General features: G+C 41.7%; 1 protein-coding gene across 1 annotated transcript in view; it reads right to left on the reverse strand.

Annotated features, from left to right (window-relative positions):
• Nucleotides 1–19583, reverse strand: part of disc1 (DISC1 scaffold protein) — a 46061-nt gene that overhangs the window by 18352 nt on the left and 8126 nt on the right. The window contains exons 4-10 of the mRNA XM_028603109.1: nucleotides 18190–18346; nucleotides 16836–16932; nucleotides 16213–16445; nucleotides 11702–11756; nucleotides 9804–9906; nucleotides 9440–9628; nucleotides 1837–1897 (exon numbers count right to left, since the gene is read on the reverse strand). Of these exons, the coding sequence (XP_028458910.1) occupies nucleotides 1837–1897; nucleotides 9440–9628; nucleotides 9804–9906; nucleotides 11702–11756; nucleotides 16213–16445; nucleotides 16836–16932; nucleotides 18190–18346 (895 nt within the window). The remainder of the gene's footprint in view (nucleotides 1–1836; nucleotides 1898–9439; nucleotides 9629–9803; nucleotides 9907–11701; nucleotides 11757–16212; nucleotides 16446–16835; nucleotides 16933–18189; nucleotides 18347–19583) is intronic.

Raw genomic sequence — 19583 nt, forward strand, 5'->3', positions numbered from 1 at the left:
AAGGCAAAGCTGTACTTGTGATTTGATTTGGACAGCCTCTGGTAATGGAAGCTGATCCAAGGCTGGAGAGCCAACAATTAATATACAATGTGATAAGAAGGAAAATTTGTTTACAGTACCCAATACCCAAGAAGGTTTCTTTTAATGTGATTTTTCTATCCATAGTGATGTGGTTAGACACACGTGGTCTATATAATCAAGTATCTATGGGTGAAACTAAAAGATAGGATCACAGAATATAGGAGCTCTATTAAAAATAATTTATTGATATTGGTAGTCTGGGATTGAAAGGAAACTGAAAGAGAGCTTTCTGGATTTAAAATCTCAGAAGTTTACATCAGGGGAGAATAAATTGAGATTTTAGCATCAAATGGTTTTATTTATTTAAAGAGGCACTCTGATTTACACAAGTCCAGTCTAATGTTTTCTGTGGCTCTGGAGGAGCAGATGATGTCATCAGGTACCAGAGCTTGAACTTGGAGACATTTTTGGAGTTACAAACTTAGGGGGGGGGTCTAACACATTATGCTATTAAGTTGCGTTATGGGACTTGCAGGATCCAGATGATGATTTTTGCTTTTGCTTTAACTTTTTGTTGTGCACATTTATTTTGAAGTTTCTGTGTTGGAGGTTTGCTTTGGCTTGTAGTGTCTATATAGGCTCTGCTTTTAACCATTTTCTAAAATACCCTGTCAAATGTCTCTTCAACCTCTATCGCTAGGTTGTTTTTCCCCCAGATTCTTTTCCACATAAGATACATGGCCCAGACAGGTACTCTCAAAATCAGACAAACAAAACACAAAGCGACCATCTGCCCTACTGATAGAAAAGGTCTCGAGCCTTGCTCCCCTGCTGGGCACTGAGATCGCAGCCATATTGCTCCTTGACCACGCAGAGCCGCAACCTGTGCATCCCTCAAAAACAAACAGCCCTGCATTGTGTGACTGACTCATGGCTCCCATCCAAAGTGGTGACCCTGCTTCTCCAAGGATGCAACACAGAAAGCTACCCCTTCTCACGCACCACACACAAAAACATGGGCCAAGCAGACACACGGCGTCTCTGATAATTTAGGCTTTTCTTGGCTCAAAGTAAGCCCACGCGGCCTAACCTTTCTCCTCTAAACACTTAAAAAAGAGACTGAGTAGAAAGCAGAGCTCATATGGTGTGCACAAAAACATTACCAGCTCTATTCATCCATCTGTAAAACACAAATGGTTCCAAAATGCTGCAAAATATGAGCCGATCGCATTGCAGCTACTCGGCGCGGTCTGTGTCGGTGGAGATGAGCTAACCAGCTCTAATCACAATAAGGAAGCATAAACAGGCGTATGGTGTCAACAGTTGACTGGGTTCCACAACCTCTGCTCGACAAAGTCTGTACATCACACCTGTATGAACTGTTAGGCTGGCTAGGTGACCACAACAGACCTGTCCTCAGTGATTTAAGAGTTTGGAGGCGCAGATAGAAGGAATAAAAACAGACAGAAAAATATATTGTTTTGTCTAAAATGGTTTATACAGACGGGGAAAAGAGTGGTAACTGAACTGAGGTGGAGGTATAAAAAAATAAAAGGTATAGAAAATATGTGAGAAGGTGGGAGGAGGAAGACAAATTGTGCAGGTGAGAGACGGAGTGAAATGTGAGAAAGGGGCTCTGGGAGACAACAGCATAAGAAAAAGGTGTGAGTGCATGATGTATTGGGGAGACAGTGCTCTGGTTAAAGGACAACAGAGGTGAGAGGAAATTCCTGGGAGGCTGTTGCTGTGTTCATGTCTCCTGTGGAATATTGATGTCTTTGCTAAAATGAGAGAGACCGCACAAAAGACGCTTACCTGTGCAATATGTCCTCCAATAGCTTGATATACGTGGTCGTGTTCTCTTTCAGTCGGCTTTCTGTATGGAGAGAGAAGCAGAGAGAACAGCCGGTTACTTGCACTTCATTACTTGCACACTTTTATTAGCCATGATGGGGTATCCTAGCAACAAATCACAGCTCTAATACTATTAAAACTGGCTTGTCATTAGCTATATTGTACACAGGCTCTGTTAGGAAAGGTAGCAGTCATCACAGTTGTAGGTGGCCGTGTGCTGAGAAACTACAGTTCAGTACAAAGAAGAAAAGCACACAATTTAAGGAATGATCATTCCCAGTGCTGTAAGAGGGGATGAAATTGGAGACGGCCTAAGGATAAAAGGGGATTCTAAAATGGCATAGGTCCTCACACAGTGCCAGACTTTCTGTGGGGCATAGAGTTGGATTGATAGCTTATGTTGCTTCCTGCGCCCTTTTGCCAGCAGTGAGCTGTGCCTGAGGAGGCAGACGCAGGCTGGCTGAGTGTTAGTCAGGATGGAGAGGAGGGCAATCTGAGTGCGGTTAATGAGCTCATGTATGAAACATGAGAATATGCCCCCCCCGCAGCGGCAGATCTTTGAACACAATAGGATGCACTTATATCAAATTGTGCCTCATATATATCTGCACACAAGCTATAATGTTCAATACAACACACACACACACACACACACACACACACACACACACACACACACTGTGTGGTGCTTGTGTGACTACTTCTTGCCCGTTAACAGTTACTTCCAACCAGATGAGACTCCAGGAAGGTATTGTGCCCAGCCAGGTAATAAACCGTCACACTACACCAGGGGTGTCAAACTCGACTTCACTAAGGGCCACACTGGAAAATGAGAATCAGATTTAAAGTTCATAGACATGCTTTTAATTTAAGAGAAAAGTCAAACATCAAACTCCTCCGTTAACTCTCGGCAAGAGGGCAATCAAACATATTTCCCCAAAATGTTAAATAAAGGCATTAATAGAGTACATAGTGCGTTAAAAACCTAGACTTTGCTTCATTTTAAGGAAACACAAGCCAAAAATGGTTGAAAGCTGCTCTAATGTAGTGCAACTTAGCTTGCTCACACAGAGAGAAAGTCACCTAATTGGGTGTTCTGAATCACACTGAGGTTTGACATATAATTTGTATCATTGTCTTGATGGTTGTTATTAGACAGCATCAGCTCCAGGATGAGACAAGCCGGGGGGCTGGCACAGCGGGGAGAGAAGGAAAAAGTCTTAGACTAAGTGACGCACGCACGAGAGTGCCTGAGAGTCGTTTTCATTCAAAGTGGCCAAATCTGCTCAATCAGAGTAAGGAGGGAGGTCGCTGGATTAGCTATCACATATCTGGTGCTGTTCGTGACCAGACAGCTCACTTACCACCCCTCTAATTGCTATGTGAGATCATATACCACCTGACAGAGTCTCCCATGTCAACTTCCATTCATGCCGGCTCTGTTAGGCAGCGTGCAAGGAGATAGCCACTGAATAATACATGGGGGCATTAAGCCTGACTTCAGATGGCACAGGGCATGTACAGATGCGAGATGACTAAGTAGGCTACGGCTCCAACAAGAGCAAAAGCCAGATTTAGAAATAATATACTGTGAGGAATAGAAAGAATCAATACAAAAGGCATGTGCAGATGGGAGATACAGACATGAGTGTATTAACTGTTGACTCAAATATTTCTTTTTATGCTGATACTGAGAGGCAGTGTGCCATCCTGTCGCCATGCCAACCGGTGGCAAAACTAGTGAGCCTCTTCGGGCGTAACAGATGAAAATAATCTTTTCTTTATGGAATGGGACTAGACATCAAGCAGCAGAGCCTCCTCCTGCGTTGAGTGGAACCAGAGCACTGGGTGATATTACCACTTCCTGTAAGTCTGCGGGAAGCTGCTGTCATTGGCAGGCCATGCGAATAACATCGACACTAAAAAGCCCATTGAGAAGAGAGTCAGTCTGTTAGTCCCTGATACGTGCGGTAGTATATTTGGTGTCGAAGGAACCTCACAAAAGGAGTTCACAGAGCCTGCACTGGAAAATTCATGAGCTCAGCCTCCTCTTACACCGGTAATCTCAGCAGGTGCTAAACATCACTGATTGCTGCCAAGGACCTCGGCCAAAATCAAAGAGGCTATTCATTAATTCATAACACAAACAGAATGTGTTACTGGATGTTGAAATAAAAAAAAACACTAATTTATTATTTTAATGAAGAAATAATTAGATGTAAAGTTGATAAAAAATAATGAAGCTGATTATTACAATCAGTAGTTTAGACAGACAAAGCAAATGAAGCAGACACAATTCCCGACGATGAAGTCATGGGCTTTAATGAGCCTGTAGAAGTTAACGATGGCAAGGTGTTTGGATTTGCTGCTGCATTATGAGCATTTGAACAACTCTCTAAGTGAAAGTGAATAATGCAGTTGTGTCTTCATTGCCTTGTAACAATAAAAGCGCCCAACATCTGCGAGGACTTCGTGTTGTCAAACAAATTAGAGGCGGCTCTGTGCTAACCCAGCACCACCGATATGCGTGTTATAAAAAGCCTGCGCATAATAGGGCAGAAGAGAAATTGTGTGTCTTTGTAATTGAGTTGAAGGCACCGACTGTGATTAATGTGTTTAAGCTCGGCTCGGGCTGCTTAAGTGCAACACCCCTGCAGGTAACAAACACATAGTCAGCATATGCAGACACTTGCATTATATGAATGTATCTGAACTTAACAGCAGCATAGCTAACGAAGGAAGAGGGACAGGCTGATATCTCAGACAGGCACTCAAGAACCCTTTAAGGCTGTGGGATCACAAAGCATAGCAGTACACAGATTGCAGCTGGCACAGCGTAGCATATTGTGGGGCTATGCACGAATGCACAACAAAAGGAATCATTTGACAAAAAATTGGCTGTGTGTACACAATCTGTGCTTGGGTGGATATATATATTTCCGTTCTGGGTGCTGAATTGCTCTGACTGAAATGTTAGACATGCTCACTGTCATTATAACTCAAGTCAAACTCGGTAAACAGAGTTTGTTTAGAGGAGACTCAACTTACTTTGATGTGGGCTGCAAAATAAAAAAAAATTCTGATGGCTGAATCTGGGAAGCATTTAAGAGGTACTCTCCCAAAATGTGGTGCCATAAAAGCTCTGAAACACTATCTCAGGAGCTCACCTGCTCACATTCCCACTCTATTAAACTGGCATCTTATTATTTCCTCTGTATCCTTTGGGAAACCCCATTAGCACTTGGCTGATACATTTTCCACAAAAACACATTTCTGAATTTGTCTCCTACCTCAACTTAGACCTTTGTCTAAACTAGCCCCGCTAGCTGCTCTGTGAGGCTGTACTTAGCCACAGTGGTGCTATAGGCCTGCGTTGACCGCAGGTCTTTCCATTCATTTTGAATGGGGGTAGTGCGTTTAGGCTGCGGCAGGGGTTGCTGCAGGGGGGACACGCCAAAAAACACAGCGAGCCTGCAACGAAAAATTTATACCGACTCAGCTTTTGGAGAAATGCAACCCCACGTCACGCTGCGGTGGCGAATCATGTAACCGGAGATCAGACTTGTCAGTGGGTTTTGAGCTATGGTTTGAGGCGGTGTGAATGCCAATGCTAACATTAAAATGTTAGCATTATGAGGACAACAGGTGTAATGTTCACCATGTTTATCATCTTAGTTTACTGTGTTAGCATGCTAACATTTGCTAAGTAGCACTAAATACAAAGTACAGCTCAGGCTAATAAGAATGCCATTAGGTTTGCATAAACCAAAGTATTGGACCACCAATTGATTGCACTAGATGGAAAGTCAAATGATAATCCATCCAGTACTTGTTGAGCTATATCAGTCTGGACCAAAGTGGTGGGCTGACATACTGCTAGCATGGCTAAAAACACACTGGAACTCAACTTCCTTTTAAGTCGTATGGAAAATAAATTGATAGATGCAGTGGTGCCAGCTATTGTAGTGGTATCTCAATCAACTTCCCTATGTTTTTGCAGTAATTCTGATGGTTATGGATGCTATACTACTCACACTGGAGTGACATCCTCTACTGAATCACAGGAAAAATGAATACTGCCAAAACTTCAGAGATAAAAACCAGGAAACATTCACCCAGGTCCACTTAACCACTACACCGCTCTCAATCATTCAGACACTCTTTAGGAGAAGAGCTGTCATACGTTCCATCATGTTCTCAACAGAAGCACCCTGAAAGAGGCAGAGTCATGAATAAATCATATATGTCCTCGCCTTTACTATGGGCACTCCATTAGGAGGAAATTGCATTTGTTTTATAACACCGAGAGACAGCATTTTGATGTACACTTCAGCTTCTTTGACTGGTATGCACAGTTGAGTTTGGCACGAACAGGTTCCCAAATTGTGCCAAGGACCATAAAGCCAGAGGTGACACTCGAGTTGGAGCTGTGTGAAGAAACAATAGAGTGCGGAGAGATGCAGCAAAAGACAAAAAAAAAAAAAAAAACACTAATTAAATGTGTTCCAGTGGAGCTATGTGAAGAAGACAACCTACTGTGTTGATCACAGATAGCCAAATTACCTGACTGCCACAGAATATACCGCCTGCATACTAACAATAGCATTAAATAAGCATTGGCAGAATACTTGGATAAATCAAGAGGAGCACACACTGACACTGCCTCCACATTTGAATGTCCTCACTCCTGGGGGTCATTTACTTGTGTTATTCAGCTCTTCAATTATTTATTTGTAAATTTAGTATCACTCCAGAACTCTCTTGGGGACAAAATGATACTCTCAGCAGGGAATCAAACCTCTGGCTATAATGGGTTTGGTATTCATCAGCAGTTGTGTCATTGGCAATTAGAGATTTAATGGCTCCCAGGCCAAACCCCCCCTGCCACAAAGTACGCTGGGCGGAGATGCTCAACAAGCTGAAGCCGTGTAGTTTAAGTGAATGCATGTGCATGGATCCTGTCAAGGTATCAGCTGGACTATGTGTTGCATTAGAGCTCATGCCACGACAATAGGCCTTTTCAAGAAAAAGGCATATGGTTTTCTTGTAATAGTATGCCACTAGTGTCATAAGGATGTGCTAGAAATGTCTCAGAAACAAAAAAGGATGGCCATCTTGACTTTGAAGTAGACTGTAATTTCTAATCCCCTCCAGCTAAAGAAATATTAATGTGCTGTTTGTGGGCTATCAGTTTCCAGCTAGCAGGTGCCAGCCCCTTATTACCAAATAGGATGACAGTTTAATGAGCCCCTTGCTTGGTGTCTGCAACACATTGTGAAATTGCGCTTGCTGCCATATTGTGTGCGCCCATTTGAGCAAGCCGCACAACCAATCATTAACTTGCTGTCTCTTCCCACATTTGTGACGTTTTTCTCACCTGATTCCTGTTCCTTTGTTCTGCCCTGAGCATTTGCCTTTCACTGGTTTCCCAGTTAAGAGCTGCATTATACTGTGTGAGGTGCACAGTGTATTTAGGACACTGAGGTGAACTTGGTGGTTGTCAGGGTCAGGGTCAGATTAATGCTATCCTTGGCTGTTTAGCAAGACAAGGTGTTCAGGACTGTATTTCACCAACAAAAATCTGGCAGGTGACTTAGTTTCGTGCACATAGGGTAAAGGAAAAGAAACACAATTTGGAAGTAAAAGGAATTAGTTTCTACTACAATAATATAAAAATCATGGACCTTACATGAACAAAAATACCAAGTCCATGCATTCGTATACCCCATAAAAACTCAATGCAACTCTGCCTGACTGCAACAATGAAAGAGTGCCCCCTAGTGGCAGCAGAGGGTGCATTCAAGGTAAAACAATGGGTTAATGGTGACATTAATGGTCACAGGCTTTAATGGTCTAGATCAGGGGTCTTCAACGTTTTTTAGGCCAAGGACCCCTTAGCTGAAAGAGAGACTGAGCAGGGACCCCCTACTAATAAAACTGAGTTTAAATGGGCCTATAATAACGTGTAGGGAGGCTTAAGGTCTTTACACATAGCTTTTAATGGTGCATACAATACTAAGTTAGTAGTGTTGACAAGCATCATGTTTTAATGTTAAACATGTATGTGGCACAGTGAATCCTTATGCTTAACTGTATCTGTAGATGGATACTTTAGTGGCTTGCTTACCTATAGGTCAGTAAGCCTATCATCAATTTTTTTTTGCACAAATAGGCTGATTTATCTTTGCTAATAATATGTTGGTTTCATGTTAATGTATAACTTCAGACATTTCAATAAAAAAACATTCAGAAAAATTATTGAACAATAATTTGGTGCCCCCCCTCCCTGCAGTAACTCTGAAGACCCCCTGTTGAAGATCTTTGGTCTAGATAACAGTGTATGTTAAATGGCTGATTGCACGCCTTGGGGTTGCAGCAGGAGCCCTATCCAGAGCTCCAGTCTCTGGTCTTTCACTACCTGCCCTGGCCTTGTCACTTCACTTTCTGAGGCACTGAGCAAAAGAGAGGGAGGGGGACCTTTTTTTTTTAGAACTCTCCCTGTGACTGATGGACTTGAGAGAGTAGCACTGCTGGAGGTTCTGTCAAAGTCCATTTATCTATCTGCCAGTGCCACGAGGACAAACCAATCTAGCCACCCCGTGCCCCGCGCCGCCCTCCCCACACAAAAAAAATAATAAATTCAGATCTTCCCTAGTTGGAGAGTGCGCGAGTGCTGACACATTATGTCGGCACTGAGTAGCTTGGAGGTAATTGGCTACTTCACACAATCTAGAACTCATTTCCCCTGCACACAAAGCCCACCGCCCCTCCCCTTCCTCTCAACAACTGCCAATCCTGCTGGTAACTCATTTGATGCCGCCTCCCCACTGACAGCAGATCACTTCTCCTTCATTTGGGAGAAAAGTCATTGTCCATTGATGTCCTCTCTGCGTGTAGCAACATCAAGAGAGGACTTCCCTTCCAAAGAGCTCTCATGGTGCACATTTGAATCGATATTTCAAAAGGTGTACTCACAGAAAGGAAGAGAGAGGCACCTTTTTTAAAGTACAACAAATGTTGGATAATGGTGCATTTAAAAAAAAAAATCTTTTTTGTTTTTACTCAGGTGACCAAAAAAAAAAGTAGAGTGAAAATTGAATGTCACCAGATGGCCAGAGATATGACTTTAAAAGACTGATAATGTTGCTTTGTAATTGCTGGATGTGTGAACTACCGCCATCGACAAATAAACTTAAAAGGATATGTCAGTGTTGTGTTTACAGCTTGTTTCCACTGCCCCCAAGTGGCCAGAAAATCAGTTAATGGAGGTTTAAAGGGACAAAGATAAATTATTGATCGCCCCGTAATGGCTAAAAGGTTAGCTTTTATCTGCAGTGTGTGGCCAGGCGGAATACACAACAGCACGCAACTCATTTCTGTCTACATTACTGCGCCGTGGTAAGAAAAATAAAAAAAGACTCCGGTCATATATTCTCATGTTTTTACAACTGTGAATGAGATTTAGGTCTAGGGAAGGGATCGTATTGCCTACAGCAGCCCAGTTTCTCCTTCGGGATGAAAACAGTCCATGTAATGTTGATGTAGACCGTCGTCAGTGACTCACCGTGCTGGGCCTCACTCTGCTCCAGTTCCTGCCTGAGCTGCTGCCGCTGCTCTTTCATCCTGGCCAGCTCCTGGCTGCTACCCGAGCTGAGGCTGTGCAGCCTCTTGGCCAGAGCATCCAGCCGGTCCTGCTCCTGGTACACCGCCTTCATCTCAGCCTTCAGCTCCTTGGCACTGCTGAAGTCATTACCTGCACCGGTGCACCACAGGAGGCCATTATGCTTACACCGCCCATTAATGAGTGCCTCGATCATTAATAGCGTAATTAAGTGAGCCTAATGGTGGGCGATTCAAGTAAATGAGGTAAATGGAAGACGTGAAATGCAGTGCGGGTTGAACTGGGGTGTGGTTGAGTGGAGCGTTACCTGAGATGGCTGCCAGTTTGGCTTCATGCAGTGCCAAAAGCTGAGTTTCAGTCTCGCTGACTTTCCTCCTCAGGCTGCTGCCCAGCCTCTGACTCATGACCACCTGGGGGAAAGGAGGAGGAGAAGAGGCTGAGGAGATAGCGGGGGGAGGGTGGTAACGAACAAAACCTTTGCAGAAACATGGATCCCACAGGATGCGTAGCTCATTTCCAATTCCGCTTTCATTTTCTCTTTGACACTCATTCTTACAAGACCTTACGGATTCATTTCTGTCCTTCTGCGCTCGCCCTGCTTTGAATACACAGCAGAGCATCAACGGCGATGTGTTACCTTGTCTATAACCTTTAGGAAGACAGAGAGTGCATCTCCTTTCACGTGGACAGACAGGAAATGTGAAATCTCCATAAAAGATGCCATTAGAATGTCAAGAGAGGAAAAAAAGGCCCTGAATGTCACGGGCCTGATGGGGATGCAGCACCTTAGCTCTGCTGTATTCACAGAGGAGGTGATGGCTTCAGATACAGCCTGTCTGGCCCCCCATCTGCCCTCACTCTGCCCTTTAAACCTCTGTTCTTTCCGATGTATTCACTTTGAGAAACAGCCAGATACAATACCCGTGATGTGCTTCCTTCTTCTGAGGAACTATTTTCACCACTCGGGATGTGGAGCTGGATTTTCTGACACATTTTCTACTTGAATCTGACACAGTTTTGTGAAACACTTTGAAAATGCTGTCAAATAGTTTGGTATTTCTGAGGCAGAACATCTCCAGGGAGTTCGCACAGAAATACAGAAAACTGTTTGCATAATTTTATTTCACGCATTACATGAACTGGAAACTTCTCTGAAGTGCTTTTCAAACTGTAGAAATTCTGACATTGCTGATTTAATTTCAAAACATCAGGCATCTATTTGTCAATTTTGAAAAAGTCAATAGAGACAGTGGAAGTTACTTTGATGCCAGCAATCATTTTGTCACAGCAAGTGTGCCATTTCCCACATGGTGGATATCTCATTTAGGAACAAAACTTTTCATTTCGACTTAACAATGGACAATCTTGTGATTGAGGTAAAAGTGTCTCTTTGTGGAAAGCCAACATATTCCTTTGAGGTGCAGTCGCAGCTGTCGACCAACCATGTGATGATGGCTTTCTAACGGCCGCAGTAAAACTTGGTCTTTTCTGAGCCCCCTGCTGTGATCGCTCCTACTCTCCTTAAGCCACCACTTCTGATGGATTTCTGGTGCTTCTGGCTTTTTTTTTTTTTTTTTTTTTTTTTCCAGCTGCAGAGATCTATGTATAAAGATCAGTGAGAGGGAAAAGCAAACTCCTGAGAAGCAAGAGGGAACTCCAGAGACACAGCACATGGGGAAGCATGAAAAGCCATTCACACGTACAGGAGGAATAGGACGCATAGAAAACCTACCAAAGCCAAGCTAGCTCAACAGATATTCCACATAGTACACCTATGACATCCACTGGATGTGGCTGCTAAAAAGTAAAAATAATAATAATAAAAAAAAAAAACTTACACAATTACATCACTACACATTAATTTGCATATTCCTCATCAGAATTAATCAGCTATCTGTATTTTTTCTAGTGTTGTATTGTTTTACGGAGGATTTATAAGGGGGAATTTTTCAAAATGACGATCTGACATGACTCTGACATGCAATTTCTTGACGGTTCACTGCCATGTCAAATAAAAATAAGCACATGAATGCAGACACTGACATTTAGTATGCATATTTAATAATACAATGATGCTGGCACACATGCTTTCTAGTTTGACTTGCTACTCATTAGATATGCACACACACATTCAGTCATTGCTGGCATGCTGAGACGAGGCGGAGCTGTTATGGACTAAATCGGGTCAAAAGAACAGTGGCTTACTTTAGCAGTGGCTTCCTTGATGGACAGATTTAATGCCTGCTCCTGCTCCTGGAGTCTGCAGAGAAGGAAATAATGTTACAGTGCAGTTCTAAAAAAAGAGTATTTCTTTTATTTTGGGGGCTTCAAGTGAAATCAATAGATGTCAATGACAGGATTAAAAGTCCACCAGTTAGCTCTGGCATCTCCTCATCTGAACACAAGAGAGTTCCTGAATATTTTATGACTTTTATAAAGGAATGTCTTAAAAGTTCTTGTAAGAGCAAAAGAGCAGACACTAGTTATTCACTGATGAATCCACATCCTTGCATCTGCAGTGGACATAAGCAGCAAGAACTTCAAACGAAAGCCTGCAGTTATCCACAACCAGAATAAAAGGTCTATATACTGTCTAGTAAAGTTGATTTAGACTGATATTGTCTGCAAACAATGAAAGCAAAAAAAAAAAAAAAAACGTGAATGAGCTTATTTCCGAAAATGTCAAACTATCCCTTTAAGTGTTTTAGCTCCGGGCAACATGGCATCATGACTTTGCGGAAACATACACGGCACTTTCCTAAAGCCAAATGGCGTGTTATCTGTACGCATTTTGAGCTTTCCACGTGTATGTCTACGCTGTATACAGCGGATGTAAACATACACACCTTATCGAGAACGTGCCGTACTATCGCGAGAACAACGTCACACGTGTGTAAAACAAAGAAAATAAAAGGTTGGGTTTAGGAAAAGAACATTGGGAAAGGCTTTGGTAACACAAAAAACGACAAAAACACGACTGTGACCAACGTCACACGCTTAGGAAAACAAAAAACAGTTGTCAAACGCCACACCCGATCCCGACTCTCCTGGGTGAAAGTCCTGTGTTTTACCCATCCACCACCCCAACCAACATCCCTCCGCGGACTTACGTCCTTTCATACTACTCGCTACGGCGAAAATTCACACGTAATGTAGGTTAATGGCAGCCGAACGGCGTTGATAAACACGCTAAAAAGCCATTATGCGTCTTGATAACACGCAAAAACGGCATACAAATTGGCGTGTCATACATACGCCACTTTATGAGATCAGTCTGCTCTGGGAAAAAGCCTTCTCTTTGTGCCTGTTGTTCATTCTCAAGTAACTGTTCTAGTTTAGATGCCTACTAGGTCTTTAAAAATAATAATCTTGCCACATTTCATAATGCAAAAACTGGAGATACTAGTGTTTCCAAAAGCTCTTTAAAAAAATATTTTGCTGTTTACATCTTGAAATCAAGTGGATACAAATCTGAGGAAGATGCTGAGCTCAGAACTAGGCTGTGAGATGATTTGTTTCTTAGTCACAGCTTCATTCAAGTCATTTCAAATTGACCTGTCACACAGACTATTTAGTTGGCTTACATTTGAATTGTTTTTACAAAAATGGCCCAATAGATTAAACTCTCTAGATAATTGCAGATATCAGGGGTCGTTTCTGTGCATGTATGTAAACATGCAAACTGAACAAACCATTAAGGTCACATTATTCGCTAGCAGAGATATAAATCAATTAGAAGATGGAAAAAAGGAGCATAAAATCCATTATGCACAACACAGTCACCTTGAGATCCCAGTCGTCTCATATGACAAAAATCAGTATGCCCTTTTCATGTTATTCAAACAGATGTTCAGGGTGAGTCCGAGTAAAATGTTGTCTCTGGACATCAGTGTTACAGCACCCTTTTTTTTTTTTTTTTTTTTTTTTTTTAAGGATGCAGCTACTCTAGATACTGTGGCTTTCTGTAATCCAGTACCCATAAGGAAATGCATCTTAATATGAGAAAGACATGTCCTGTGTTATTTGGAAAGGGAACTGCAAGCAACTCAATCATCATGATCATCATCCAGCACGCCACCTGGAGATGCGCATCTGAATATCCAATCTGGGGGGTTGCAATTTCAATCAGTAGCGAGAATAAATGCGTTCCAGTTATAGGGTGAGAATATGTCAGATATCAAATTATGCCTGTGATCATGGGTCACACCACCGAGAAGGCGATAAGTACAATTTACATGTCTTTCTAATGAGTGGCAAGATAGAGAGGCTTTTTCACGGTGCTCCGTCGCAAGCTATTAACTTTAGAGGATATGATGCAAAGTACAATTTGCATCTAAGAAAAACCATTAAAATTCAAAGCAGGTTCAAGCAGGTGGGAGAGAAGAGGATTGAGGGCACAGGGGGATGCGAGGAATAAAGAAAAAGTAGTTGTGGCTGCTTGATACATCCTATCTGAACCTGAAAATAAACAAATCATTCCTCATGAAGTATTAGACAATTATTGCATTGCATTTATTTTTGGCAGGCACTTTTGTTCAAATCAAATAACAATAAGTGCATTTAACCTCCCCTGGCACAACAGCTAGATATCATAAAAAAGTGCACGTGCATCCCTCCCAAACATCCAAATGTGTGTGATACTCTATCTGTATTTCCTTCTTTAATTATCAGAGCTCTTCTGTGCTGTTATTTGGGTTGAACCGTGATGGTGTGCTTTTGACTCAGTTATACTTTCTTGGCACAAGACAAGACAGTCCTGCTGCAAGGAGATAGTCATTAAAAATGCCACTTTGTTTGTCGGAGGACGAATGAAGCTGGGAGGCAAAGATTTAGTGAAATAGAGGCTCTGTTCTGACACATCCTCCTCCAAACCAGCTAATTTAATGATAAGAAAAGACGTGACTTGATACAGGAAAAAAACATTTAATTCATGGACTGATGTTTTTTATGTCACTACCTCTCACAGCTCTCTAGCAGCCCCACCTGGTGACTGACAGTACTGCAGGAGCTGTGGGACCTATCCACTCACACAAGTTTTCTGTCATGTCCTGTGATCATATATTTGAGGTTAATCTTGTGTTTTTCATATGATCCATATTGCATATGATATATATATATATAAAGAACATAAAATAAAATTGATAAACAATTAATTATAAATGATACTACAAGTGTAACCTTCAGCCAATCATATCACTTCTTAGTAAAGGCAATGCATGTGATGGCCCAGTCAGCAAATTATTTTCACAGTTATGGTGTTTGGCAATGTTCAGACTCCACCAATAAAATTTTGACTCCATTGAACAATTGGGGTGGGGGGGTAGTCTTAACTCAGAGAATATGTGCAGCTAGTATGTAGCATGTAATCAACCACTTAAAGGAACACGCCGACTTATTGGGAATTTAGCTTATTCACCGTAACCACTAGAGTTAGACAAGTCGATACATACCCTTCTCATCTCCGTGCGTGCTGTAAGGCTGTCTGACGCCGCCAGCGGCATCAGGCCAGCACAGATCCTGCAGGTGAATGGTTCCAGTAATCCTACTGCTCCGAATTGTGACAAAATTGACAAAATAACGCCAACATGTTCCTATTTACATGTTGTGATTTGTAGAGTCACAGCGTGTACAAAAAACAACGTAACATGAGACACAGCCATCTTCTAACCGTAAACAAACCGGGAACTATATTCTCAGGCGGAAGAATATAGTACTTGGGCGGAATGATTTGCTTTGCAGCAACCTGTCTGAGAATATAGTTCCCGGTTTGTTTACGGTTAGAAGACGGCTGTGTCTCATGTTACATTGTTTTTTGTACACGCTGTGACTCTACAGCACGCACGGAGATGAGAAGGGTATGTATGGACTTGTCTAACTCTGGGGGTTACGGTGAATAAGCTAAATTCCCAATAAGTCGGCGTGTTCCTTTAAAGGGTAACTACTGTTTTTTTCAACCTACACCCTATTTTCCTATGTTTTTGTGTCTAAGTGACTGAACAACAATCTTTAAAATTGGTCCAGTATTAAGAAAGATCGCTGCAGTTGGCAGCGGCGAAACAAGCTAACATGTAAGTTAACAGGGCAATTGTCCAGCTTGTATTTACCTTCACAAAAGTGCTTGTTTTGCCACTGACAGGCTCAGGTTTAATATTTTAAGTGTCTGACAACATTATGGAAAGAGTTTCTAAGGAGGTCGACCTTTCTGTTAAAGAGTAAAGAGTTTTTAAACATAAAAAACATCTGTGTGTCTGGTGGGTTTAGCGCTAGCGACTTCAGAGCTGTTTCTGGTTAATCCGAAAGGTCTCAAAGAGGTTTTAAAGGTCTGTCTCTGAAGGGATCCTTTCCATAATGTTGTCAGACTCTTAGAATATTAATCTGAGCCTGTCAGCGGCAAAACAAGCACTTTTGTGAATGTAAAATACAAGCTGGACAATTGCCCTGTTAACTTAGATTGTAGCTTGTTTTACCGCTGCCGACTGCAGCGATCTTGTTTAACACTGGACCAGTGTCAAAGATCGTTGTTCCCATCAGTCACTTAAAAACAAAAACCTAAGAAAATAGGGTCCAGGTTGAAAAGAACGGTAGTTACCCTTTTAACGTGCACATGAAAATCTATAACCCAAAACATTCTGATACAACACAAATGCAACACAAATAATATTGGTGTATAGAAGGAAATTGAAATATTGTGCATTGCGCAAGTATGCGCTGCTGACCTGCGCAAGGAGGGTGACGGAGAGACGGAGATCTGCGTGCGGTTTTCCGAGGTGATGAGGTCCTGCAGGGTTCGGCTGATGCGGCGGAGCTGGGCCACGGTGCAGCTCCTCAGCATGGAGCCCTCCAGCTCCTCGGCCTCCACCTGCTGCTCCTCCTGCTGGATCTGCTGCTCCAGGCATCGACTGCGCTCCCTCCGCTCCGCCAGCCTCCGCTGCAGCTCCGCTATCTCCTCCTGCACACGTTTCATTTAGGATCCTTGCATTAATTATCAGCTGCTACGCGTCAGTTAGTTAGTTATTGTTCTATGTGATGGACATGACATTGTTCTTTTAGTTTGTGATTGGAAAAATAGCCCATGTATGTCGTATGTATGTAATAAATAAAATAAAATAGTAGTGCTTTAATTATCCAAACCAGTACATTTAGCACTGTATATTCAAGTACTTAAGCTGAAACAGAACCAAATTTCACTAATTCTGAAACTGAGAGATGCAAATATGAGCACAGCTATGTCTTTCTATAAATAATTAGCATTTATCAGTGTTATATTACACCAGCTGTGAAACAAAGAGGCAGTAATGGCCATTTTAAGCTTTTATGACATAATGTGAGCTGAATTTACCTCTACCAGCCGTTTCTCTTGGATCAGACGATTTCTTCGATGCAGCGGACCATGCAATGAGTCGGACCGCTCCGCTGCATCAGGCTCCGCAGTCTCCCTGACAACCAGTCACAAAAACAAACGCAAACAAAACTCACAAAAAGAAGCCTCAGCAATCGTTTTTTCACATCTTTAATCATGGCTTTTCTCATTTTTCATAACCTTTGTTCACACTTAAGGGTCCTTTTGGTCCTTTGGAATTTTGAGCAGTTCGGACAGCGTTGGATATCGGATATTAATAAACTGTGAATTAAACTAAAAAGACCGTAAATTTTGAGAAAAAGAAAATAAACGCTGTCATAATGTTGGCTCTTCAGTGTCTACCCTTCACAATAAAAGCCCAGCTTAAATTCACTCAGAGCATTTTTGCTAGTAGTACAGTGTTTCCCTCTGAATTTGAAGTACACCGTAAGTCAGTAGTAGGCTATACAGTAGGGTTCTATTATTAAGTGCTTTGGGGTCCTTCTGTAACTCATTTTGGGGTACAATGGTCCTGGAGAAAGCTACAAGCAGCAATATCACAGGCCAAGCAATCGGCCCGTTCCAAACAGGCACATCTTGAACAGGCACTGTACTAGTTAATACTTAATGTTACAACTAAAGCGGCTTTACACACTCTTGCTCCAACTCACTAAAAACTGAAAGGCGTGCTGTATAAAACACGTGACGTTTAAATGTTTGGAGGCATGTTTTTTTCCTCTCTGTTGTTTCAGCATTTGAAAAAGTCTGAGATACAGGTATGTGTGGAAAGCACAGTGACAATGCATTGCTGCATGAGCTTTGGGTTATTTGTTCAGGATACCCTCTGGAGAGGCCCCCACTGATTTCCTTCCTGTTGCAAGAACTATTTTTAAACTACTCTGTCCTACAACATTATAATGGAAGATATAACATGATCATGATGATCTCAGGACAAAGCTTATGAGTTTAACCACATAAAGCTGTCAAAATGAGCTGAACAACCTGTCGACTTCAACACTGCAAACCCAGTAGGGCTTTGTAGCTATGCTGTGCTATTGGTTATCACCATGTAATGGTATCAGATGATTGTCTAAATAAATAAGTACTGTAAAAAAAACATTATATTACCTTTCACTTCACATTTCACTTAAACATGTAATTGTCTATATGTCAGTAAGGGAGAAATATTATACTTATTGAAACCGTAGCTTATGATTACTTTGGTGGCTTAAAATAAGCATGACAGTAACTACAGAACATTATGTTTATGTTGATCTATGGCTGGTTGTGGCCTCAGCAGAGTGTGAGTTGTGTATACATTCATAATGCATCATGGAGTCGCTGTGTGACTGACCTGCACTGACTGCAGTCTGCCCTCTGGAGGGCGCTGTGCACCACCTGTGTGAGGCCCTCGAGGAACAGAGCCACGCTGGGCTGTCTGGAGGGTAAACCCATCTTCAGAGCGCCTCGCTCCCTGCACAGCTCCTCCAGCTTTTTCCCAAAACGCTCAGCTGAAAACACACATGCACATACTGAATAACATGCAGCTACATTTGCTTAAAAAGTTCAGTAATTAGCAACTATAGGTTCAAGTCAGAAAGTAAATGTAGAAACTTGTGACTGTACAGAAATCTGATTACTCTCCAGGTAATAACATTGATGTAGGCTACATTCACTGAAACAACCCATCACTCCTTATTCCATTACCAAATTATACCTTAACTAGAGAGCAAACTTCTGTCAGTACTGAACAATTCTCAGCTTGTGGTTTCCAAGAAGATATAATTCCTATCATTCAAATCTTAAGAATCTGTTGACCCAGTAAACAACAACATGACCTTTCTGTTGGATTTTTAGCTTAAGTTGATGATACAATGATAACCATTTGAGGGTAAAACATCCAGATGTTTATCAGCAAGAAAATCCAATCAACTGTCCTATTTCTTGTTTCATTTTATGCAAAGCTGCTGACTGAAAAACAGAAAGAGAAGTTAACAGGGCAGGAAAGAACTTCCCTGGCCGTTTAACATGTCAGAGAAAGGTTTGTGATGCACAATATTAAAAAAAGCAATCGAAAACCTGACAAGACACGCTGACCCAAATAGTTCAAGGTCTACAGCAGATGTTGGTATTTATTTCTGTCACGAAGTCCAAGAAATGGGTCTGAATACACAGTCCTCTTTTAAAAGTAAACTTTCCTCAGGCCAGCTAGAAAAACATTCTGTTTCTTCTGGAGACGGATTCAAAATAAAGTCCAGATTAAACTTGTAAGGTTTCCAGACTCATTGGTTCTTTCCCACAAAGTCTTCAAAGTTAAAACATCAAAAGTTCAAAGGGAATGAAGAAAAAGAAATCTGTGTTCACACTGCCCCAGAAGGTTTTTCTTGTAAATAAATGTGGATTTTGTTTCAGCTTTAACTGCACTCTGCGCTACTTTCTGTAGTTTCACAATGTCCAGTTTTTAGTGTAACTCGGCTGATTAATCTCATGTGGTAAGAACTCGCATGTAGACATCAGGACGGACTCCTTTCAAACCTTCAGCTTATGATACAGAGAAACTACTACCATTAAAGTCAGGGTCAACTCAACTATCATACTAATCATAATACTAATCATCAAAGTAAGAGGTATCATTTGTACTAATCTTCCAATAACAGACACTGTGTATTAGGCCACATTGTTAAATATAAAACAAATATTACAAATCATATAATTAATAATTATTAATCACAGTAAAAGTAATTGAAC

The sequence above is a fragment of the Perca flavescens genome, chromosome 17, assembly GCF_004354835.1.
Source record: "Perca flavescens isolate YP-PL-M2 chromosome 17, PFLA_1.0, whole genome shotgun sequence".
Lineage (NCBI taxonomy): Eukaryota > Metazoa > Chordata > Actinopteri > Perciformes > Percidae > Perca > Perca flavescens.